We start from the raw sequence: 22208 nt of genomic DNA on the forward strand, positions 1-22208 counted from the left end.
GAAATCCCATAATGAGCCTCCGTAGCGTAGCTCTGAGCAGCTCACGGCTCTGCTCCGCCGTTCTAAAAATAGCTTGCACCGACAATTAAAGGTAACGAACCTACTGCTATGACTATAGGGATTATGACAATGGGTTAGGGTTAGCCAAAAATGTTGAACTATCCCTTTATCCCCAGTAAGTAGCCTGCTCCTGTGGGGTCTGGTCTATTTCCAGGAGTGGAGCCGTAACGAGCTCAGAGCTTCTAATTAACTGTTTTATTGCTTCTATTGCTCTAATTGTCACGCGAGTTTGTGAGAGCCGATCTTTTCCTGTTTGTTGGCCCGTCGTCACGGGAACAGGCCTGTCAACAGAGTCCCAAACACGTCGTCACCACCACCACCAGGCTTTTATGTGTCAGAGGACAGCAGCGTTCTTCTTCCCTTTCTTCCTTCTCTTCCTCTTCTTCCACCTCCTTCTTTTTCTCCACCCTCCTTCTCTTCTCCTCTTCCTTTTCTTCCTCCTCCTCCTCTTCTTCTTCCTTCCAACTCCTTCTCTTCCTCCTCCTCTTCTCTCTTCCTCCTCTTCTTCTCCTCCTCTCCCCTATCTCTTCTTCCTCCTTCTCTTCCTCTTCATCCTCCTCTTCCTCTTCTTCCACCTCCTCCTTTTTCTTTCCCCTCCTTCTCTTCCTCCTCCTCATCTTCTTCCTCTCCCCCCTTCTTCCTTCTCTTCCTCATCCTCCTCTTCCGTTTCTTCATCCTCCTCCTCTCCTTTTTCCTCTTCTTCTTTCTCCTCCTCCTTTTTCTTCCTTCTCTTCCTCTTCTTCCACCTCCTCCTTTTTCTTTCCCACTTTCTCTTCTCCTCTTCCTCCTCTTTTTCCTCTTCTTCTTCTTCCTCCTCCTCCTTTTTCTTCATCCTCTTCTCTCTTCCTCCTCTTCTCCCTCCTTCTCTTCTTTCTCCATCTCCTCTCCCTTCTTCCTTCTCCTCCTCCTCTCTTCCTCCTCCTCCTTTTTCTTTTTCTTCCTCCTCCTCTTTTTCCTTCCACCTCCTCCTCTTCCTCCTTCTTCTCTCCCTCTCCCCGTCTCTTCTTCCTCCTTCTCTTCTTCTTCTTCCTCCTCCTTTCTCTTCTTCCTTCTTCTCTCCCTCTCCCTCTTCCTCTTCCTCCTCTACCTCCTCCACCTCTTCCTCCTCTTCTCCTCCAGGAAGTATCCACTCTCATCCCGTCTCAGCTGCAGGAAACATTCACTCTTGTCCTGTTTTATTCCAAACATATTTGATTTTCGTTCATTTCTTTTTTCCACCTGCAGCCTTTCAATTCCCCTCTTTTTTTGTATTTATATCCTATATACTACTCCTTCATCATCATCACCATCATCATCCTCCTCCTCCTCCTCCTCCTCCTCCTCCTCCTCATCGACGACGCTGACACTCGGGCCGTCGTCATGTGAGACCATGAAGGACAGGAGGCAATAAGCCGGAGAATAGCAGCAATCTTCAGGAAAGTTCTCCATTCAGTGCAGCTGCTGCTCCTCCGTCCTCTTATCCAGCCCCGCAGATAAAGAGGAGAAAATCAATACAGAAACACAGTGTTAGATAAAGGTGTGTGTGTGTGTGTGTGTGAGGGGGGGGGGGGGGGGTATGGGGGGGCTACCAGGACAAGTTGGGTGTGTAGTGAATTAAAGCGGCGATCAGAAATTTCCCGCGGCCACTCAGCCCTCGGTCTCGGTCTCCTGTCTCCTGTCCATCACCGTCCTTTTGTCCACGTCTGATTCCCTCGACTCTTTCTCCGCCGCTGCTTTGTGTTCGGATGAAGAAGATGAAGAAGAAGAAGCAGCTTCCAATCAGCTGCAGGAACTCATGACTGAAGGATCTGGATATTAACAGGGAGGAGGAGGAGGAGGAGGTGAGGGGTCCTGGGCCTCTGGTCTCTGATGTCAGTGGTTTCTGTTCTGGACTGTTGGATGAATTGTCATTATATATTTTCATAGACATTCAATGTCCCGGGATGTTGAAGCCTCTGATTTTCTCCACTGATATCACCAGCAAATGAAAATTTACAAAGAAATGAATCAACATTTCAATGGATTGGCAATAATCTTAAAGGGATAGTTCAACATTTTGGCAAATTGGCCCATTGCCATAATCCCTATAGTCATAGCAGTAGGTTTGTTACCTTTAATTGTCGGTGCAAGCTATTTTTAGAACGGCGGAGCAGAGCCGCGAGCTGCTCAGAGCTACAGTACGCTCTGTCTTCAGGCGCTGCAAACTCGAACGTATTGAAAACTTCAATGGCTTGAGGACTCGCTACTGTGAGCAGCAACGCGATTTTCCTGGCGTCGGGTTTTGAGTCCAGTCCAATGGCAGCCGTGTAGCCTACAGCTCAAATCGCTGCTTGAAACACCGCCAGTTGCCGTCGACATTTCCCACCAGTTTCAGTCCCTCCGGTGGCCTCAAAGTCTCCATCTCGAGTCGAAAGTTATGCTTGACCTGCCTTTCACTCCTGGTAGCATGTCTTGTTCATCTTTCATCTGGGCACAAATTCCTTCACGGACAGTTGTGGTCCTGAGAGGATGAACCCTAATGGTAAAACCAGGAGGTTTATGTTAGATCGGTGGTTCGATTGCCGAATCCTCTTTGTCAGACAATGAACCTGATCTGAGTTTTAACTTTACGTCTAGAAACAGACAAACTTTATGTTCAGTAGGCTACCACCGCCCGTACGACTTTTAGTTTCTTAGTGGTCACATTGGCATAGACACGTTAGCGTCCACATGTTCTAGCTACTACATGTTAGCCTCTACATGTTAGCCTCCACATGTTAGCCTCCACATGTTAGCCTCCACATGTTAGCCTCCACATGTTAGCCTCCACATGTTAGCCTCCACATGTTAGCCTCTACATGTTAGCCTCCACATGTTAGCCTCTACATGTTAGCCTCCACACGTTAGCCTCTACATGTTAGCCTCCACATGTTAGCCTCCACATGTTAGCCTCTACATGTTAGCCTCCACATGTTAGCCTCTACATGTTAGCCTCCACACGTTAGCCTCTACATGTTAGCCTCCACATGTTAGCCTCCACATGTTAGCCTCTACATGTTAGCCTCCACATGTTAGCCTCTACATGTTAGCCTCCACATGTTAGCCTCTACATGTTAGCCTCCACACGTTAGCCTCTACATGTTAGCCTCTACATGTTAGCCTTCACACGTTAGCCTCTACATGTTAGCCTCCACACGTTAGCCTCTACATGTTAGCCTCTACATGTTAGCCTCCACACGTTAGCCTCTACATGTTAGCCTCCACACGCCTCATAGCATACAAACATCCTCCACATGACACGTTAGACTTAGGCATTAACACAAACATTCCGCTTACTTCTGCTTTAACCTCTACACGTTTAGCCTCTACACATTAGCGTACACACGTTAGCCTCCACATGTTTGTGGTCCCAGTGCGTCCCCGACCACCTCCGGAGGTGGTTTGGCCGATTGGATCACAATCCTTCCTCAGTGTGTCTTGGGTGTGTTTACTCCTGTAGCTACTTTCATGTGGTCCAGCTCTTATCTGATTGTAATCTGATTACAAATGTTAATGCCAGGTGGAAACAGGATGAACAGTTCTTTGGTGTGAAACCAGAACCAACCAGGCAGATCAGATGGAGACGATGGAGCTGGTCCTCTGGTTCCTCTCTCTGGTCCACATGTGTCCAGATGTGCCCCCCCCCCCCCCCCCCCCCCCCCCTCCACCTCCAGTTACCAGATCAGCTCGACAGCCGAGGAGCTGCAGCAGATATCGGGGGCGTATTTCACAGGTCTGGAGGTCGTATTTCAGCGTTTCAGGGCTCAGGCCGCTGTCGTGTATTAATTAAAATCCAAATACCCAGTATTGATCGTGTTATCAGGCCGGTGCAGCCCGGGCCGGACGTATTGATCCGGCCTGTGATTTATGATCATTTTCAAGTAAAAAAAATCCCTTTGTGTGATTATATGAGGAAACAGAGGCTGAGTGAGTGTAATTCTTTCAGATCAGATCCTCTAGACCCCCCAGAGAGAGAGAGAGAGAGAGAGAGACGTCCGACTGCAGGAACGTTATGATGCAGTTGTTTTCACTGAGGAGTAAATCAGAGGTGAGTTGGAGCTGAAACACCGAGTCCAGTTTATTCACTGTTGAGTTAATTTATTTATCAGTTAATCTGTCAGATCCTATAAAACATGAATCATTGTTTCATCTAATTAAAGTGAAACACAGAAGAGGAGTGAATCACCACGATACGATTCAAAATCATGATACGACATTATAGCCTTTTGCGATTTTAAAGATGTTGCAATATATCCTGATGACTTATGATTTATTACAATGTTTTTCAACTGGAAATCTATGTCATAAACGTTATTTCTATTTGTGCAAAATGTGATTTCCAGTCACGCACAGTTCTTCTTGTACTAAAAACTTAAATTCTTATTTGTAATTTACATAGTAAATGATCAGTTTTTGGCGTCTGTGTATCGGTGCAATATTGCCTCACAAAGTACCGCGATACTAGAATAGAATAGAATATATTTTTATTGTCCCTGTGGGGAAATCTGTCTTGGACTCAAGTGCCTTCACATATTTGAATGAATGAATGAATAAATAAATACACATACACTGTTTAAAAACAGGTTTAAAAACATAAAACCCATTAGACACGCCCAGGTTATACTATTTATAGCCTACTATATATATTGATTTTTCCTCAGCTCTAGACATAAAAACTTCATGATAATGACTGAGAATTTAAAAAAAAAAAGAACAACCAATAAAGTAACAAACAGAAAACAAATGTTAAATCATTTCTGCTGTATAAAATGTTTCTATTTTCTATATTTCTATTTTCTTGTGGCTTATTTAACCTCATATGTGAAGTTGAGTTGGTTCTGAGATGATGGACTTCATCTGTGAGTAAAGACGTTTTCACTATGGTTTATGTTAATAAACCTAAAACTTAAAGGGCCAGTTCACCCTAAAATTACACAAACATGTTGTGCAGGTCGGAGGTATAGTTGTTCACAATAAAAAAAATATATATTCTGAACAGTTTTAAAATGAGTTCATGATGAGGAGGAGTTAGTTTGATGTTACATAAAGTCACTGATGGGCTCACAGCTCCTGATTAATCCTGTGTAACATAAGAAGAAGAATCAATTTCCCAGATTAACAACATCACATTCAAGGAGAAATGTTGACAAACCCTCATTTTCATCCTGTATCAGTGAATTTCATCACAGTGTAAAAGCTGTAAATCTTCTGTTCATCTTCCTCTGTCTCTCAGAGTAAGAGCTCGTCTTCGTCTCCGTCTCTCTGAGCGTCGGTCCGACTCATTAACTCGTCATATCTTCATCTGAGGCCTCACATTCCTGAGCTGACAGGACGACGCTCCTCTCCTCTGAGTCTCCAGGAGTCAGAGTCACTTTTCACTTTTCACTGGACCTTACAAAATAAAAGACCCAGTGGAGATAATGTGAATATTCATATGAACTTTAACATGAGTTAGAGAAGTTTGGAATAAAATTCCTGGACTTAAACACAATATAAACACACCGATGTGACTGAACCTGGTTCATCTGACAGGAAGCAAAACTAACTTTAACCACCCCGAGTCGTGCACACACACACACACACACCACCCCATTCCTGACTCCTCCACCCCCCATCCCGAGTGCCTGTTACCAGTTTTCTATGGAGAAGAAGGAAAATAAAAAGAACAAAGTGAATGAAAACTGGAAATACACACCTTTGGTTTATTATCTTTGTCACTAAACATTACTTTATTAATTAATGTGTGTGTGTGTGTGTGTGTGTGTGTGTGTGTGTGTGTGTGTGTGTGTGTGTGTGTGTGTGTATATATAGTCTTGTTTTTCTTATATATCTATGTAGCACTGAGATTTGGTTAAAAAATAAAGTGCATCCCAAATGAAATGTATTATTAGCCTATTGTTGAAACAATAATGATAACGACCAACAGTAGAGACAGTAATCAGAATAAACTCTCATCACCAAATTAAAAAAACACTTTTCCAGGATTAATGTTCACCTAGGCTATTAGCTACCTGCTGAGCTTTTATTTTGAAATCTTGGTGTCCCTCTTTGTTGACTCTATAGATCATCATCATTTAAAAATTCTTCAACTAATTTCACAATTCTTGGTTCCAGTGACACAATTAGAAAATAATAAAAAATAAATAAAATAAAGTCAGTTTTTTTAGTTTTTTTTTTTTTTTTAGCTCTCTTCACATCTGTGCCTGTGTTTTATTGTAAATAAGTAATTTAAATTAATCAAAAAGACACAACAACACGTCTCAACTATAAAAAGTTTCATTCAGGAATTGTTAACTCAGCAGATTAAAATAACACATGTAGCTGATAATGAATAAAAAAATGTATAGGCTATTATATATGTATATATATATGTTACCTGTGGGTCTTTTATTCTGAAAATACCGGTGTTACCTTCTGCAACACTTTGACAAAACAAACATTTACAATAATTGATTATTGAATCTGATTTATTTCAGAGTCACTTTAACATGGAGTCAGTGCAGAGGGGTGAGGAGTGTGTGTGTGTGTGTGTGTGTGTGTGTTGAGGGGGGGATGGGGGGTACAGGGGGGGGGGATCTGGAGGAGATCATGGTCAAGTGGTCGCTGCTCGTCTGATCCTGTTGTTACAAAAGAATCGATAGCGAATCAAGGAGGTTGAGTTTCCTGATAAGCTGCTGCACTCGCTCCATCATAAGAGAGAGAGAGAAAGGGGGGGGGTGATATTCAGGGAGTGGGGGGGGGGGTCGCCTTATCTCCACACAGCAGGGGGGGAGAGGGGGAGGGGGGGTTGGGACACGTGGATCAATACCAGGCCGTTGTAGCACCTGCAATTATCAGCAGCTGATTCTGTTTCTCCTCCGCTGCAGCGTCCAACAGCAGAGGAAACAAGACCAGAAGCTGCACTGCAAAAACTCCAAATATTTGTCTTATTTCTTGTCAAAACATCTCATTTCTAGTCAAAACTCATCTCTTTCCACTTAAAATAAGACTCATCACCTAAAAAATTAACTTGTTTTTAGATCATTCTCACTTGTTTCAAACAAATTTTCACTTGAAATAAGTATAAAAATCTGCCAGTGAAAGCAAGTTTTCTGTGCTTGTAATAAGAAAGAAAAAAGGGCTCCATTATCGGATTTTTCTCCTAATTTAAGTGAAAATCTGCTTGAAAGAAGTAAAAAGTGTCTAAAAACAAGCTACTTTTTAATGTGATGAGTCTTATTTTATGTAGAATTAGATTTGTTTTGACTGGAAATAAGACAAATATTCTTGGTAAGATTTTTGAGTTTTTGCAGTGTGAGACCAGAGACTGAGGAGAAGGGTGCAAGACCATAGGATTGTATATATTATATTGTATATATTCACATCACCCCAGTTCTTAAGACCTTACTGTACATTGGCTCCCAGTCAGCTACAGAATAGATTTTAAAGTTCTGCTACTGGTTTACAAACCACTGAATGGTTTAGGTCCAGAATACATGAATGACATGTTAGTAGAGTATAAACCCAGTAGAGCTCTGAGATCTACTGACTCAGGTCAGATAGTGGAGCTCAGAGTTCAGACCAGACATGGTGAAGCAGCATTTAGCTGTTATGCTGCTCACAAGTGGAACAAACTACCAGCAGAACTGAGATCAGCCCCAACTGTCAGCACTTTTAAATCCAGGTTAAAAACATTTCTCTTTTCATGTGCTTATAGCTGAGCTCTTTTTAAGAACTTTAAACTTTATCTATTTTCTTTTATTTTACTTTTTTATTCTACTTTGCTCCTGTTTTTAACTCTGTGTTTTTTGTTTTTATGTTGTTTTATGCTGTTCTTTAAAAAAAAAAAAGTTTTGTCTCTATGTAAAGCACATTGAGTTGCCTTGGTATGAAATGCACTATATAAATAAAGATGCCTTGCCTTGCCTATCTATCTATCTATCTATCTATCTATCTATCTATCTATCTATCTATCTATCTATCTATCTATCTATCTATCTATCTATCTATCTGTCGTTTGTGAAGTTTCATTTGGATGTTGATGTGGGAAACAGGAAACGTCACGTTTTTAAAACATGGACGCTCAGACCACGCCCCCCCTCCACCTCAACCTCCACCGAGGTCAGAGGTCAAAGGTCAAGGACACGGTGGTGGTTCAGAGGCTCCGTCCGTCTGAAGGAGCTTAGAGGAGGAAAAGGTAAAGATGAAATATTGAGAACAAAACTGATTATTATTGATATTATATATATATATATTTTTTTTTATTAAAGTAGTAAAAAGTTATTTCACATCAGGAAGTTTAACCTCTCATATCAGGTGGTCGAGTGCAAAAATAAATAAGAGACTTTTTATTGATCCCACTGGTGGCAAAAGAATAAAATATATATTTTTTTACAAAGACCTCACTCTACCTGTATATTAGACAAACATAGACTGTTTTGTACCGTAATTACTTAAGAAGAAGATATATGTACAATGTTGGAAAATATTGCACAGTGTGTATTCATTCATTATTAATAATATGTGCAAACTGTATAAATACAACCAGATGGGGTAGTGAAATGAAAATGAAGAGTAACTTGTGCAAAGACAGAAGATCAGTGGTGTAAAAAGTGTCAAAGTGTCAAAAAGCTGCAGAAAAAAACCAATAGATTCTTGACAGGTAAATAAATAAAGATTATAGGCTATAAGTAGCTATGAATATATAAATCCAATACACGAGTATGTTTTAAAATTATCAGAGCTGATGAGTTGGACTTTATAAAAAGTTGAACATGTGGAACTGAAGTTGTTTGTGTTGAATGTTGAACTCTACAGAGAGAAAAGTAAAGTGTTGGATTCCCAGGTGACTTCGCTGTCAATCAAACATCTCAACTGAATAAAAACTACAAAGATGGAGTCAGTCCAGGTGTTTGTTTCTTCTTCTTCTTCTTCTTCTTCTTCTTCTTCTTCTCCTCTGGGCCGTGTCTCAGACTGTGGGAGGTCGTTCCGTTTCGTTCCGTTACCGGCCGATCGAGGCTCGAGCTCCGACACCTCCCGTCGCGGTCTCCTGGCAGCAGCCTATCCGGGGCAGCGACACCGGCTGATGGAGCGCGAGGAGGAGGAGGAGGCGGAGAGAGAGAGAGACAGAGAGAGAGAGAGAGAGAGAGAGAGAGAGAGAGAGAGAGAGAGAGTCTGTCGGACAAAACCTCGCTCGGTGTCAGTCTCGGTGTCGGAGCTTCATCAACGTCTCCGCGCGTCTTTTTACGCACAAAGTTTGAACTTTACGCACGAATTTCACCAGAACTGTGCGAACTGAGTTTTTCTTTTCTTTTTTTCTCTTTTTGTTTATTTTTTCTGTTTTTACGTCAGATTTAATATTAACGTGGAGGAGACTCTTTGGACTTTACGTAGTTTCACTCAACACTCAACACTCACTCAGCCTCATGTGGAGGGAGAAGAGCTGAAACAGAGAGAGAGAGAGAGTGTTTCATCCATCCATCCATCCATCCATCCACCGGGTTGGACCGAACCGGACCATGTCGGAGCCTCCGGACAGGAAGTGAACTAATTATTATTACCCCCTCCCTTCCTCCCCTCCTGCCCCTCATTTCATTTCGAGGTGACACTCTGGAGCGCAGCCAATCATCCCGCGAAGGGCAGCGAGAGTCGTAAAGCGGGGTGGGTTTTTTTTCTCTTTTTTTTTCTTTTTTCCTAATACCCCCCCACCTCTCCATCATAATTACACTGACATGCGCAATCTGCACGCCGTGGGCTTCACCATCATCCTCCTCCTCAGCAGCAGCAGCAGCAGCAGCCTCAGCCTCCGTCCGGCGCCTGTTTGACCCAGTCAGGAGGAGGAAGGAGGAGGAAGGAAGACTCCCATGGTGGATGGTCCAAGCCGGGGAGAAGGAGCAACATGTCCCGGCGCAAACAGGCCAAGCCGCAGCAGCTCCGAGCCGAGGACGGAGCAGCGCAGCCCGGACTGCAGGGCAGCGGGAGGAGGAACGGTAGGTGACGGAGAGATCTACACACTCAGAACAAAAACAAGAACTCAGAGTTAAGAGAGTTTCAGGCTGAACTGAAGAGACAGACGAGGACTGAAGGTTTTAAAACTGTGGAGTCAGCAGCTTCACACACTTTAACTAGTTCACTATTAGTTAGTTTCACTTTTATATTCTAACATCGATAAAACTAAACTAAACTAAACTAAGCCGGTGCATATTCTCATTTGTCCAGGTCATAGTATTTCAAAGGAGGTTAAATCGAAAGCAACTGGACTTAGTTAGTTAGTTAGGACTTAGTTAAACTAAACTAAAAACTTCTTCAAACTGAATCGAGACGAAACTTTTCAGAATAAAAGCAAAAAAAGAAAAGAAAGAGTTTGTTCTGGACGCTGAAAGTGGATTTATCAGCTCTTATTTTATCATATTTCATATCAAATTTAACAACTCGACACTTTAAACAAACAATAATTCACCAAAATAAAAGTTTTGTTTTACTTTAGTTTCCGGCCTGTTGATGACGAATTTAACATTTATTCCCTCACATCATCAGGTTTGAGGCTGTTGTGTGTATGTGTATGTGTGTGTGTGTGTGTGTGTGTGTGTGTTTTGGGGTGGTGAGGGCAGGGGAGGGGGGGGGGGGGGGGGGGGGGGGGGGCAGCACGTTTCCATGACAACTATTTAAATAAACTGAATTTTAATGAGAAACACTGATCAAAGAGGCCTCAACAGAAAAAAACTATGGGGTGTTAAAGCCTATATTTAATTATATTAAGCTTTAATGATTAGTTTATTCTAATGTATGAGGCCTGTACACTGACTATTTGATACAGCCCATAATAATAGCTAACTAGTGCAAATAATAGGCTATATATATAAAAAAAAATCAAGACAGAGTGATGTGATGGAGATTGAAATTTCCACTGTCTCACAGTTATTTAGCAGCAGCGTATTGAATTATTATTATTATTAATAATAATTATCACATATTATTTGTAACCAGATCTCATCATTCAATCACGTTTTCAGGTTTGCTGTCATGAAATACCAGCAGCCTCACACACACACACACACACACACACACACACACACACACACTTCACGTTCCAATATTTTAATATTTAATTAAACACTTTGCTTTTTCTCCCGCCTGTTACTGTCATTTGAACCTTTTTTAATCAGCTGTAACAGACGAGCTGCGACAGAGAAACCGACCGTTGACCTGACGGATCGGTCTCCTGAAAACTCTCTGCTTTTTAAACAGAGTTTAGTCGCGCGTGCGGAAAAAAAAAAAAGAAGAAGATTCAGTTTTACAGAGACTAAATTAATGTAACATGATGCATTTATTTCACATCTTTGCGTTTATTTATATTAATGTGGTCTATTCTTCATGGGGTCCAAAACATATACATGGAGACAATAAAAGAATACACATTCACACTGGATAATATAGACATAGACATAAAACAACACAAACTAATACATAGAGACAATGTAGACCATATATAGACAAATACAAAACAATATACAGTATACCCCAACAACATTACATACATTCAATACATGACCGACACAATAACAAAATAACAAGACAAGACAGTTCCAACCAGGTTTCCATAATGGACTCTACTATAACCACTATCTACACTTCTACAATGACCCATATATTTATATCAAGTACGTAATCATGATTAATGGAAGTTCATTTTTAAATAATGTTCTTTTAGAGCTTTTATACTATTTAGTTGTTTCATAATATAACTTGGCAACGACGAGTTCATGTTGACTTTATATGAATTATTTTATTCTGAGGCCTGTGAGACGCTTTAATTTGAAACTCCGTCACAGCAGCAGCTCTTCCTCTGCTGTCGTTGTTCATGTTAATATTTGATTATCTGTGGCTGTGAAAAGGTGCTGAAGTGGAGAGGAGGAGGAGGAGGAGGAGGAGGAGGAGGAGGAGGAGGAGGAGGAGGAGGAGGAGGAGGAGGAGGCCGGGTGGTGGTGGTGGTGTTTTCAAGTGGGGGGGATGGGGGGTGTGGGGGCTTTGATTGACTTAACCCCGGCGAGGGGGCAAGTGCTCCACGTCTGGATCATAATACAATTAGTACATGTGACCCGGTGACCTCTGGGGGTCACGGCGGAGAGAGACGCCACCGCCACGGCCTCTCTGTGTGTGTGTGTGTGTGTGTGTGTGTGTGTGTGTGTTTGTGTTAGTGTGTGTGTGTGTGTGTTTGCTCTGCAGTACACTGTAAAAACTCAAAATCTTTCCAAGAATATTTGTCGTATTTCTTGTCAAAATGTCTAATTTCTAGTCTAAACTAATCTCTTTCCACTTAAAATAAGACTCATCACAAAAAAATTTACCTGTTTTGAGATAATTTTCACTTTTTTCAAACAAATTTTCACTTGAAATAAGTAGAAAAATCTGCCAGTGAAAGCAAGTTTTTTGTAAGTTGTTTGTAATAAGAAAGAAAAACTTGCTCCACTATCAGATTTTTCTACATATTTCAAGTGAAAGTTTGCTTGAAAGAAGTAAAAAGTGTCTAAAAACAAGCAACTTTTTATGTGATGAGTCTTATTTTTTAGTATAATTAGATTTGTTTTGACTAGAAATGACATTTTAACTAGAAATAAGACAAATATTCTTGGTAAGATTTTGAGTTTTTACAGTGCAGCTCCGTCGTCGTCGTCAGAGCCGCAGGAGCAGCCGACATAAATCTGTTAGCTGCTCCTGACAGCGTGGATCCATCCAACCCCCGCTGACACGTTCAAATAAATTCCTATCTGTGTTATTGTGTTTGGAAACACAGACACACACACACACACGGCCTTAAATCAAACCTTTCTCTTTGTGTGTGTGTTTGGTTTGGAGGTAAATCTCACCGAGCACAAACCAAACGTGTTCCCTGAGCTTTATGAAACAAGTCAAAGTGTTTTGGCTCCCGTGTCTCTGTGTGTGTGTGTGTGTGTGTGTTTTGTGTTTTTTTGGGGGTGAATCGCCGTGGTGACGGTGCATGGGACCACCCACACACACACACACACACACGAAGGCCGAGAGAGAGTTTGACTCTGCAGCAGCTCAAACACGTTCATGTCAGTTTTTATTGTGTCAGACGTCAGTTTAGATTTAGAGCCTCAACTCAACTCATTACATCACCGACACACACACACACACACACACACACACACACACACACACACACATGCTCAACTTGCTTTACATCCATGCACATATGTAGACCACACATACACACACACACACACACACACGATCACGCTTTTGTAAATTATTTTTTACACAAAACTAAATTATTTCACTTTCACTTTGCAAACAAAAATATTTAATTTAAAACAAATTCAAACTTAAATTTTAAATAATAATAATAATGTAAATTAAAAAAAAATTTTTTTAACCGTTCCTCTTCAGGGAGATGAAGCCCGAGTGTGTTGTGAAACAATGATTTACTATTGATTTCCCAGGATCTTTCCATCTGCTCCCTCGGTCTGTTTCCTAATGGGCCGAAGCCTGAACAACAGACGCAGCAGCAGCGACGATTCCTGAAGTCTAAGACTGAACCTTCGAAATATAGACAACGTTATTCTACAGATAAAAAAACAAAACAAAAAACAACTGTACAACTGTAAAAACTGTAAATTATAATGAAGATTTTAAAATTAACAGACGACTAAAACTAGAAGTCAGAAATAAAAATAAATCCAAATCCTACTTTTATTTTTATTATTAACAGAAACAGCTTTGATTGTTGTAAATAAACACATTTCATTAAGATTAATACAGTTGATTATTGATTAGATGTGTAAAAAGTGAAAGTTTATAACACGTTTTAAAACTGATGTGATTTACTGCCTTAAAAACACAGCAACGTTTTTGAAACACTCAGATTAACGACACTCTCCTGGTGCAGTGAACGCCTCGTCGTGAAAGTAACATTTTTAGTTTTTTGGCTGAAATACGACACGTTATTGAAACGTATGAATGAACAGAAAATCAGTGCATTGATTAGAGAGTTTATTAAATAAAAACTAGAGAATGCATTTCCTGAAGGAAAAACGGGTGAATGCTGAAAGCTGGAAGATGTTTTTGAAACACTCAGATTAACGACACTCTCGGTACAGTAAACGCCTCGTTGTGAAAGTCAAATTTTAGTTTTTTGGCTGATAAGACACGTTATTGAAACGTATGAATGAACAGAAAATCAATGCATTGATTAGACAGTTTATTAAATAAAAACTAGAGAATGCATTTCCTAAAGGAAATACGGGTGAATGCTGAAAGCTGGAAGATGTTTTCGAAACACTCAGAAAGTCAACATCAACTTACTCACGTATGCAGGAACAGAAAATCTGTGCATTGATTAGAGAGTTTATTATGTGTTTAAGAGGTTAAATACAACTAGAGAATGCATTTCCTGAAGGAAATACGTGTGAATGCTGAAAGCTGGAACGCTGAATGAGCTGAATACAGTAAATTGTTGAAACACTGCTGAATTAAGTGAAGAAATTGCTTAATCAATCTTGAAAGTATGAAACAATCAATATCTGAAGAGTAAAACTAAAACATGTAAGAAGGAGGTTGTATGAAATGGTTGGAAATTACTTGAATTGTTGAAGATCAGTATGAAGAAATTGAAAGGCTGAAGTCTACTCGTATATATTTAAAACTGACAGCTTGAAAACATTGTTGAGCCATTACTAATATAGATGAAACGATATCTGAAGAGTAAAAGTAGAAGATGTAAGACGGAGGGTATGGAATGGTTGTAAATTATTTGAATTGTTGAAGAGGAAACACCCTTAAAAAAAACTTTATTGAAAGTTTAACATGTGCAAACAGAAAGACTGTAGACCTGTATAAATAAGATGGACATCTGTAAATATTTAAACAGTTGGGAAAACTTTATCTTTTTTTTTTAATATATAGTTTATCATCATCAGATATAAACAGAGGAAAATAAAGTGGTCGTCATTATTATTATTATCAACTCTCAAAGATAAAAAATGACGTTTTCCATGTATCTGTTTGCTCTTTGGGTGAAAGACAGAAACCGAAGATGTTTTATTTGACTTCAAATGATCTGTTACATGATTTTTTAAACAAACGTCCTGTGATTCAGTTCGACGTTTGTTTGTTTTCTTTGGACACGTTGGTTTGGATCCGCTGAGGAATCTGAACTTCAGTGGGTTTTTTTTTTTTTTTTTTTTTGAACAATGCTTGTCCACACAACATGTGCTGTTTGCAGAGAGAGAGAGAGAAGAGGGAGAGGGGATTCATTACAGTGTTTTTTTTAAATCTTCCCTCTGTTTTCCTCCTCTTTAGGCGTGGCGGACGACGGTGGCGGTGATGGCGGCTGCTGCGATGGCGTGGAGGAAACGACCGGATGCACCGAGGAAACGCACATCTGTGACAAATGCTGCGCCGAGTTCTTCACTTGGACGGAGCTGAGCCGCCATCGGAAAGTCTGCAGCGAGGACGACGACCCCCCGGTGCTGATCGTTAAGGACGACGACGACGGCCTTGATGATGGCGGCGAGGAGGAAGAGGAGGAGGAGGAGGAGCCTCTTCTTCCTCTTCCTGCTGCTGCTGCTGTTGAGGGACGCTCTCCGGTTCCCAGCGTGGCGTCCAGCGACTCATCATCCGCGGCCTGTGAGTCCATCATCATTGGCGGCGTCGGCGGCTTTGAGCTGGGAGAGAACGACAGTCTGGATAATTTAGAGGACGTCCGGATGGAGCCGGATGAGGTCATGATGGAGCTTCAGGGCAAATACGCCAACGGCAAAGCCACTAGCAGCACTAGCAGCATGCCGAGCACCAACGTGACGCTGGAGATCCTTCACAGCACCAGAGTCGCCGTGGCTCAGTTCTCTCAGGGGATCAGCGGCGGCATTGGTGGCATTGGTGGCGTTGGCGGAGGGAAGGCTTCAGCTGCGATCCCCGTCATCCTGGAGCATCTTCTCGCTCTGCAGCAGCAACAAGTCCACCAGCTGCAGCTCATCGAGCAGATCTGCAGCCAAGTCGCCGTCATGAACCGGCAGCCGACGACGACACAGCAGGCCGCGGCGTTGAATCCGGCGTCGGCGGCGTCCAGATCTCTGTCTCTGGCGCCGTCGTTGAACCCTTTCTCCTTCTCCCCGTCTCAGGGCGCCGTCGGCCTCCTCGCCGCTCCTCCTCCTGCTCCTCCTTCTTCTCTTCCTCCCATCCTGCCGCTGTCTGGGACGATGCCCTCGGCCGTGAACGGACAGGCCGCCGTTTCTCTGTCGTCGTCATTGTCGTCGGTGCTTGAAAAGACGCAAAACAACGTCCCGACGTCTCAGAGCGACAGATGTGCGATGTCCGGCTTCAGAGACGTTTCGTGTACCTCAGAACATTCAGCTCCGACTCTCTCCGGCGGCGGCGGCGGCTACGGTGGTGTCTCCACGTTGCTGCCTCCCTACACAGGATCCCACTCCTCCTCCAGCCTCCTCAGCTCTCCCTCCAGTTTGCCGTTTCTACCTCAGAGCTCCTCTCCCCCCTCCTCCTCCAGCAGTAGCAGCATCATTTTCCCCAACCCCTTGGCGAGCATCGCCGCCACCGCTAATGCACTTGACCCTCTGGCGGCGCTGATGAAGCACAGGAAAAGCGGCGGGAAACTGCCCAACGTGTCGCACTTGTTTGAACCGAAGCCCGAGGAGCAGCAGCAGCATCAGCCCTTCTTCAAGCATAAATGCCGCTTCTGTGCCAAAGTGTTTGGCAGCGACAGCGCTCTGCAGATCCACCTGCGCTCCCACACCGGCGAGCGGCCCTTCAAGTGCAACATCTGCGGCAACCGCTTCTCCACGAAGGGCAACTTGAAGGTGCACTTCCAGCGGCACAAGGAGAAGTACCCTCATGTTCAGATGAACCCCTACCCGGTGCCAGAGTATCTCGACAACGTGCCAACGACGTCTGGGATTCCCTACGGCATGTCCTTCCCCCCGGAGAAACCCGTCTCCTCGTGGCTGGACAGCAAACCCGTTGTAGCAGCTCTGCCGGCGGCGGCGGCCATTGGTCTTCCGCTTTCCCCCTCCACTATGACCGGTATCGGAGGCTCGAATGACCCCGCGAGTGTAACACCATCCGTTAAGTCTCCCTTCCCGCCGGCTCGGGCTGAATGTGTGTCTTTGTCACCGAGCCACGGAGGCGGCGAGGCTCGTTTCTCTCCTGTTTCAGAGTCTCGGGCGCCATCGAACCGTGAGACAGAAGCAGCCAATGTACTGAAAGCAGAGGGGGTGCACCTGCCCCAGAGCTGCAGCCTCAGACTCAGAGCCAACACGGTAACAGAAGCAGCCAACCTTCTGCAGCCTGAGCGCCCTCTCACCTCGTCCCCCAACTCTCCGCTGGACGAGACTAAATTCGACCTCCTGGAGTCTATGCAAACGTCCGAGACCTCGAAGCTGCAGCAGCTGGTGGAGAACATCGACAAGAAGATCGCCGACCCCAACCAGTGCGTCCTGTGCCGCCGCGTCCTCAGCTGCCAGAGCGCCCTGAAGATGCACTACCGCATCCACACCGGCGAGCGGCCCTTCAAGTGCAAAGTGTGCGGCCGCGCGTTCACCACCAAAGGAAACCTGAAGACGCACGTCGGCGTCCACCGGGACAACCCGCCCGTCCAGGTGCAGCACTCGTGTCCCATCTGCCAGAAGAAGTTCACCAACGCCGTCGTTCTGCAGCAGCACATCCGGCTGCACATGGTCGGCCAGATTCCTGATTCCCTGATGGACGGGAGAGAAACGGACGCTGGTGGCGGCGACATCTCCGTCAACGGCGGGAAGAGCTTCGACAGTCTGAGCAGCAACGGCAACGACCTGATGGACGACTTCTCCATGGAGGATGACAACGAGGAGGAAGACGAGGAGGAGGAGGAGGACGAGGTGGAAAACATGGAGGAAGGAGGCGCGAGTCCTTCCAAAGCGCCGCTGATTATGTCCGATTGCAGCTCGCCTCCAAAGTCCTTCGCCGCCGTTTCTTCCAGTCTCGCAGCTCTGGAGAACCAGATGAGACTGGTCGACTCCACGGTGAACCTGAGCCACTGCTTCGGCCTGAAGCCTCTGACCAACGGCTTCAACAACGACCAACTCAACATCAGATGTTCTTTATCGGAAAAGATGTTGGTGGAGAGCTCCGGCGCCAACAGCCCAAACGCGTCCGAATCCTCGTGTTCGCCTCGTGCGTCGTCCGCTCTGTCGCCCTTTCAGAGCCACTCAGAAGGCGGCGTGACGATCAAATCACCCACGGCGGCGGTGAACCACGGCCCGCCAGACCAACCTCAAGAGCCGTTGGCAGCGTCGGTGAAGAGGGAGCGATGCGAGTCGCCGACCCAGGAGCGGAGAGGAATTCAACCCGGGAAACTGTGCGTGAAAGAGGAGGCGACCTACAGTATGTCCTTCCAGCTGAGCCGAGACAGAGGTACGGTCGGCTCATCTGTACAAAAACCAAAAAAACATGTTTGATTTACCGTAAATTCTCAGTTAAATAAAAGTTAGAAGCCGGGTCTATTTCTATTTTCTACAAGTTCTTGAATGTGAATGTACAAAGCCCACGATCGCCTGTTTGAGCACTTCCTGCTACAGTTCTCAACGGGCCTGAACATTAAAACCCGACCCGGTTTTATACACGGGTGTTGAAGCTTGGACCCAGTGCGGCCAGATTCACGAGCATTAAAGGGATAGTTCAACATTTTGGGAAATTGTGCCCATTGCCATAATCCCTATAGTCATAGCAGTAGGTTCGTTACCTTTAATTGTCAGTGCAAGCTATTTTTAGAATGGCAGAGCAGAGCCACGAGCTGCTCAGAGCTACGCTACGGAGGCTCATTATGGGATTTCTTGGTTTCCCTCATCAAACTCATCAAATACACAATCCAACAACTCCACAACGCTCTGGTGGACAAGTTGTGACCTGCACATTCACCACGCTATGAGATAATAACACAACGTTACCAGACAGAGTTGTTTTAGAGGGAAATTCATGCAGAACCACTGATGCGCGTTGCCTTCAGGGACAGTTTTTCATCAACAGTCTCTGAATTTCCCTCTAAAACAACTCTGTCTGGTAACGTTGTGTTATTATCTCATAGCGTGGTGAATGTGCAGGTCACAACTTGTCCACCAGAGCGTTGTGGAGTTGTTGGATTGTGTATTTGATGAGTTTGATGAGGGAAACCAAGAAATCCCATTAGCCTCCGTAGCGTAGCTCTGAGCAGCTCACGGCTCTGCTCCGCTGTTCTAAAAATAGCTTGCACACACAATTAAAGGTAACAAACCTACTGCTATGACTATAGGGTTTATGGCAATGGGCCAATTTGCCAAAATGTTGAACTATCCCATTAATTCTCACCCGTAGGCGGCCATAAAACCCTAACCCCTAACCAAAAAGAAGGCTGTGATCCGACCCCACCCGAGTTTTTAAATGTTTTGGACCTGAACCCGGTGCGTCCAGTCGTGTTGTTCGGTCCGTTGAGAACTGTGACTGAGTCAAGGAAAGAGGCGGAGCCTATAAACAGTCTGAGAAGAAGTTTAATGGGAGCTGATTAACCTTGTAAATGATGCTGCTCTGGATCCGACTCCTTCCTTCTGTTCTGACTCTGTTAAACAAAAACAACAGAACCAGTGGAGAGGAGTTTCATCTTTTCTGAGCATAGGAGATTTGTTCTAAATTAAATAAAAGCCGGTCCCATATTGTCTCTAATATAAGACGGTTTAGCTCAGCAAAGGAGGATTTACTGTATGTCACAGTTGTTCTCTTGTGTCTCTGCAGGTCAGAACCTCCCCGTCACCACATCATCATCATCATCATCATTAGGCCTCATAAAAACAGAGCTGAACGGCCACAGTCATCCAAACCACCACCACCACCACCACCACCTGGGTGAAGGTCAGCAGCAGCAGCAGCAGCAGCAGCTTCCTCTGTTCAGCGGCGTCCACATCCCCCCGGCGGCCTACTCGTCGGCCGGCAGCACGGGCGTCACCTCGCTGCTCGGCGGCCCGGCGCTGCCACCGAGACGGACGCCGAAGCAGCACAACTGCAACGTCTGTGGGAAGAACTTCTCGTCGGCCAGCGCCCTGCAGATCCACGAGCGCACGCACACCGGGGAGAAACCGTTCGTCTGCTCCATCTGCGGCCGAGCTTTCACCACGAAGGGCAACCTGAAGGTACAGCGACGGATCCTCTGGTTCATTTGTTCATGCTCAGGCTCCACGGACGGATGTTTTTCCTTTTTACAACTCCTGAGTTGTAAAGAAAAAGCTACGAAAAATGTGATATACAGAAGAGTTGGAAAGGATCAATGACATATAGATGATGATAAAGAATCCTGCACAACTACAGCTGATTTCACCAGTTAATAATTAATAAATCTTCAAATCAAAACTTGAGGTGCAAGGTCAAGTAAAAGCATCATGAATCAAACTCTTAATCTACATTTACTTGTAGTTATAGAAAATCAAATCATTCACAGATTAATATCTAATTTATATTCCAGGGAAAAGTTCATAAAATAAAACAGTTTGTTAAACTGTTAACTTCCTGTTAAAATACACAACATCTCCTTGAATTCTACATTACAACCAATTTATTCTTATAAGAACATGTTTAATCTTTATGAAGGGTGAGGAAAGGATGTAAATCTGAACCTTTCAAAATAAAGGTCTGTGCTAAATCCACTTTACTACCACATACCTGAGGCCATGAAGACTTCTTGATTGACCTGATGAAGCAGTTTATTGACAAATTAATTCAAAAAGATATTGGTATACATCTGCAACTATTAATTATTGTCATTATTTGTTAGTTTGCCAATCATTTTTGGGGGATTGATTGATCATTTGGTTTATAAAATGTCAGAAAATAGAGATAGAAGACCAGAGGAACTTTTTTATACACCGCAAAAACTCAAAATCTTTCCAAGAATATTTGTCCTTTTTCTTGTCAAAATGTCTCATTTCTAGTCAAAACTAAACTCTTTCCACTTAAAATAAGACTCATCACCTAAAAATGAACTTGTTTTCAGATAATTTTCACTTGTTTCAAACAAATTTTCACTTGAAATAAGTAGAAAAATCTGCCATAGTGAAAGCAAGTTTTTTGTGCTTGTGATAAGAAAGAAAAACTTGCTCCACTGTCAGATTTTTCTACTTATTTCAAGTGAAAATATGCTTGAAAGAAGTAAAAAGTGTCTAAAAACAAGCTACTTTTAATGTGATGAGTCTTATTTTAAGTATAATTAGATTTGTTTTGACTAGAAATGACATTTTGACTAGAAATAAGACAAATATTCTTGGTAAGATATTTTAGTTTTTGCAGTGTAAATTGCTAGTTTAGTCCAATTAATCACATCAATGTAAATCACATGATGTTTTTAGTGTTGAATGACGATATCAGCTTCAAGTTGAGCTCTATAAACATTATCTTATATATCTGACATGCTATTAAACTGAGTTTTTTGATCATGTGATTATTGATCATCCTGACTCAGACCCCCCACTGTGCTTTGTCTCTTCCAGGTTCATATGGGAACTCACATGTGGAACAACGCCCCGGCGCGGAGAGGCCGGCGGCTGTCGGTGGAGAACCCCATGGCGCTGCTGGGCGGAGACGCCGTGAAGTTCGGGGAGATGTTCCAGAAGGACCTGGCGGCTCGGGCCATGAACGTGGACGCCGGCTTCTGGAACCGCTACGCCACGGCCATCACCAACAGCCTGGCCATGAAGAACAACGAGATCTCGGTGATCCAGAACAGAGGCATCGCTCAGCTTCACCCTCTGACCGCCGCCGCCATGGACCGAGTCGCCGGCGGCACCGCGGGAAGTCCGATCAGCAGCCTGACCAAGACGGGCATGGACCTGGGGAATAACAGACACTTTTCTATGCTGATCGACGACAGCAAAGAGATCGGAATCAATTGACCGAAGCTGAACACTGATGAAATACTTATGCAAACCATTACGGACGTTCAAATATTTGTAAAACATCTTGTTTCTTGTTCTTATTATGTATTATATATATATATAGACTTAAAAAAAAAGAACTTTTTATCAATTGACAGAGAATAAGTAGGGGATTCACATTTTGCTATTTTACTTTGCGGTCATTTGTGAATGTTTTTTTTTTTTCTATACATTAAATAAGTTGTTTTAACTTGTACCTGAGGATTC

The 22208-nt window shown here is 43.5% G+C and overlaps 1 protein-coding gene across 1 annotated transcript; it reads left to right on the forward strand.

Moving 5' to 3' along the window:
• Positions 1-8111: 8111 nt before the first annotated feature.
• sall3b (spalt-like transcription factor 3b) lies at positions 8112-21959 on the forward strand (the record flags this gene model as incomplete). Its single annotated transcript, XM_083982331.1, has 6 exons — positions 8112-8189; positions 9815-10025; positions 15358-15533; positions 15633-18462; positions 19813-20207; positions 21558-21959. The coding sequence occupies 6 exons, from the start codon at positions 8112-8114 to the stop codon at positions 21957-21959; spliced, it is 4092 nt and encodes a 1363-aa protein (XP_083838457.1).
• Positions 21960-22208: the final 249 nt, after the last annotated feature.

This window comes from Trachurus trachurus (assembly GCF_905171665.1).
Source record: "Trachurus trachurus genome assembly, chromosome: 11".
NCBI classification, from domain to species: Eukaryota; Metazoa; Chordata; class Actinopteri; order Carangiformes; family Carangidae; genus Trachurus; species Trachurus trachurus.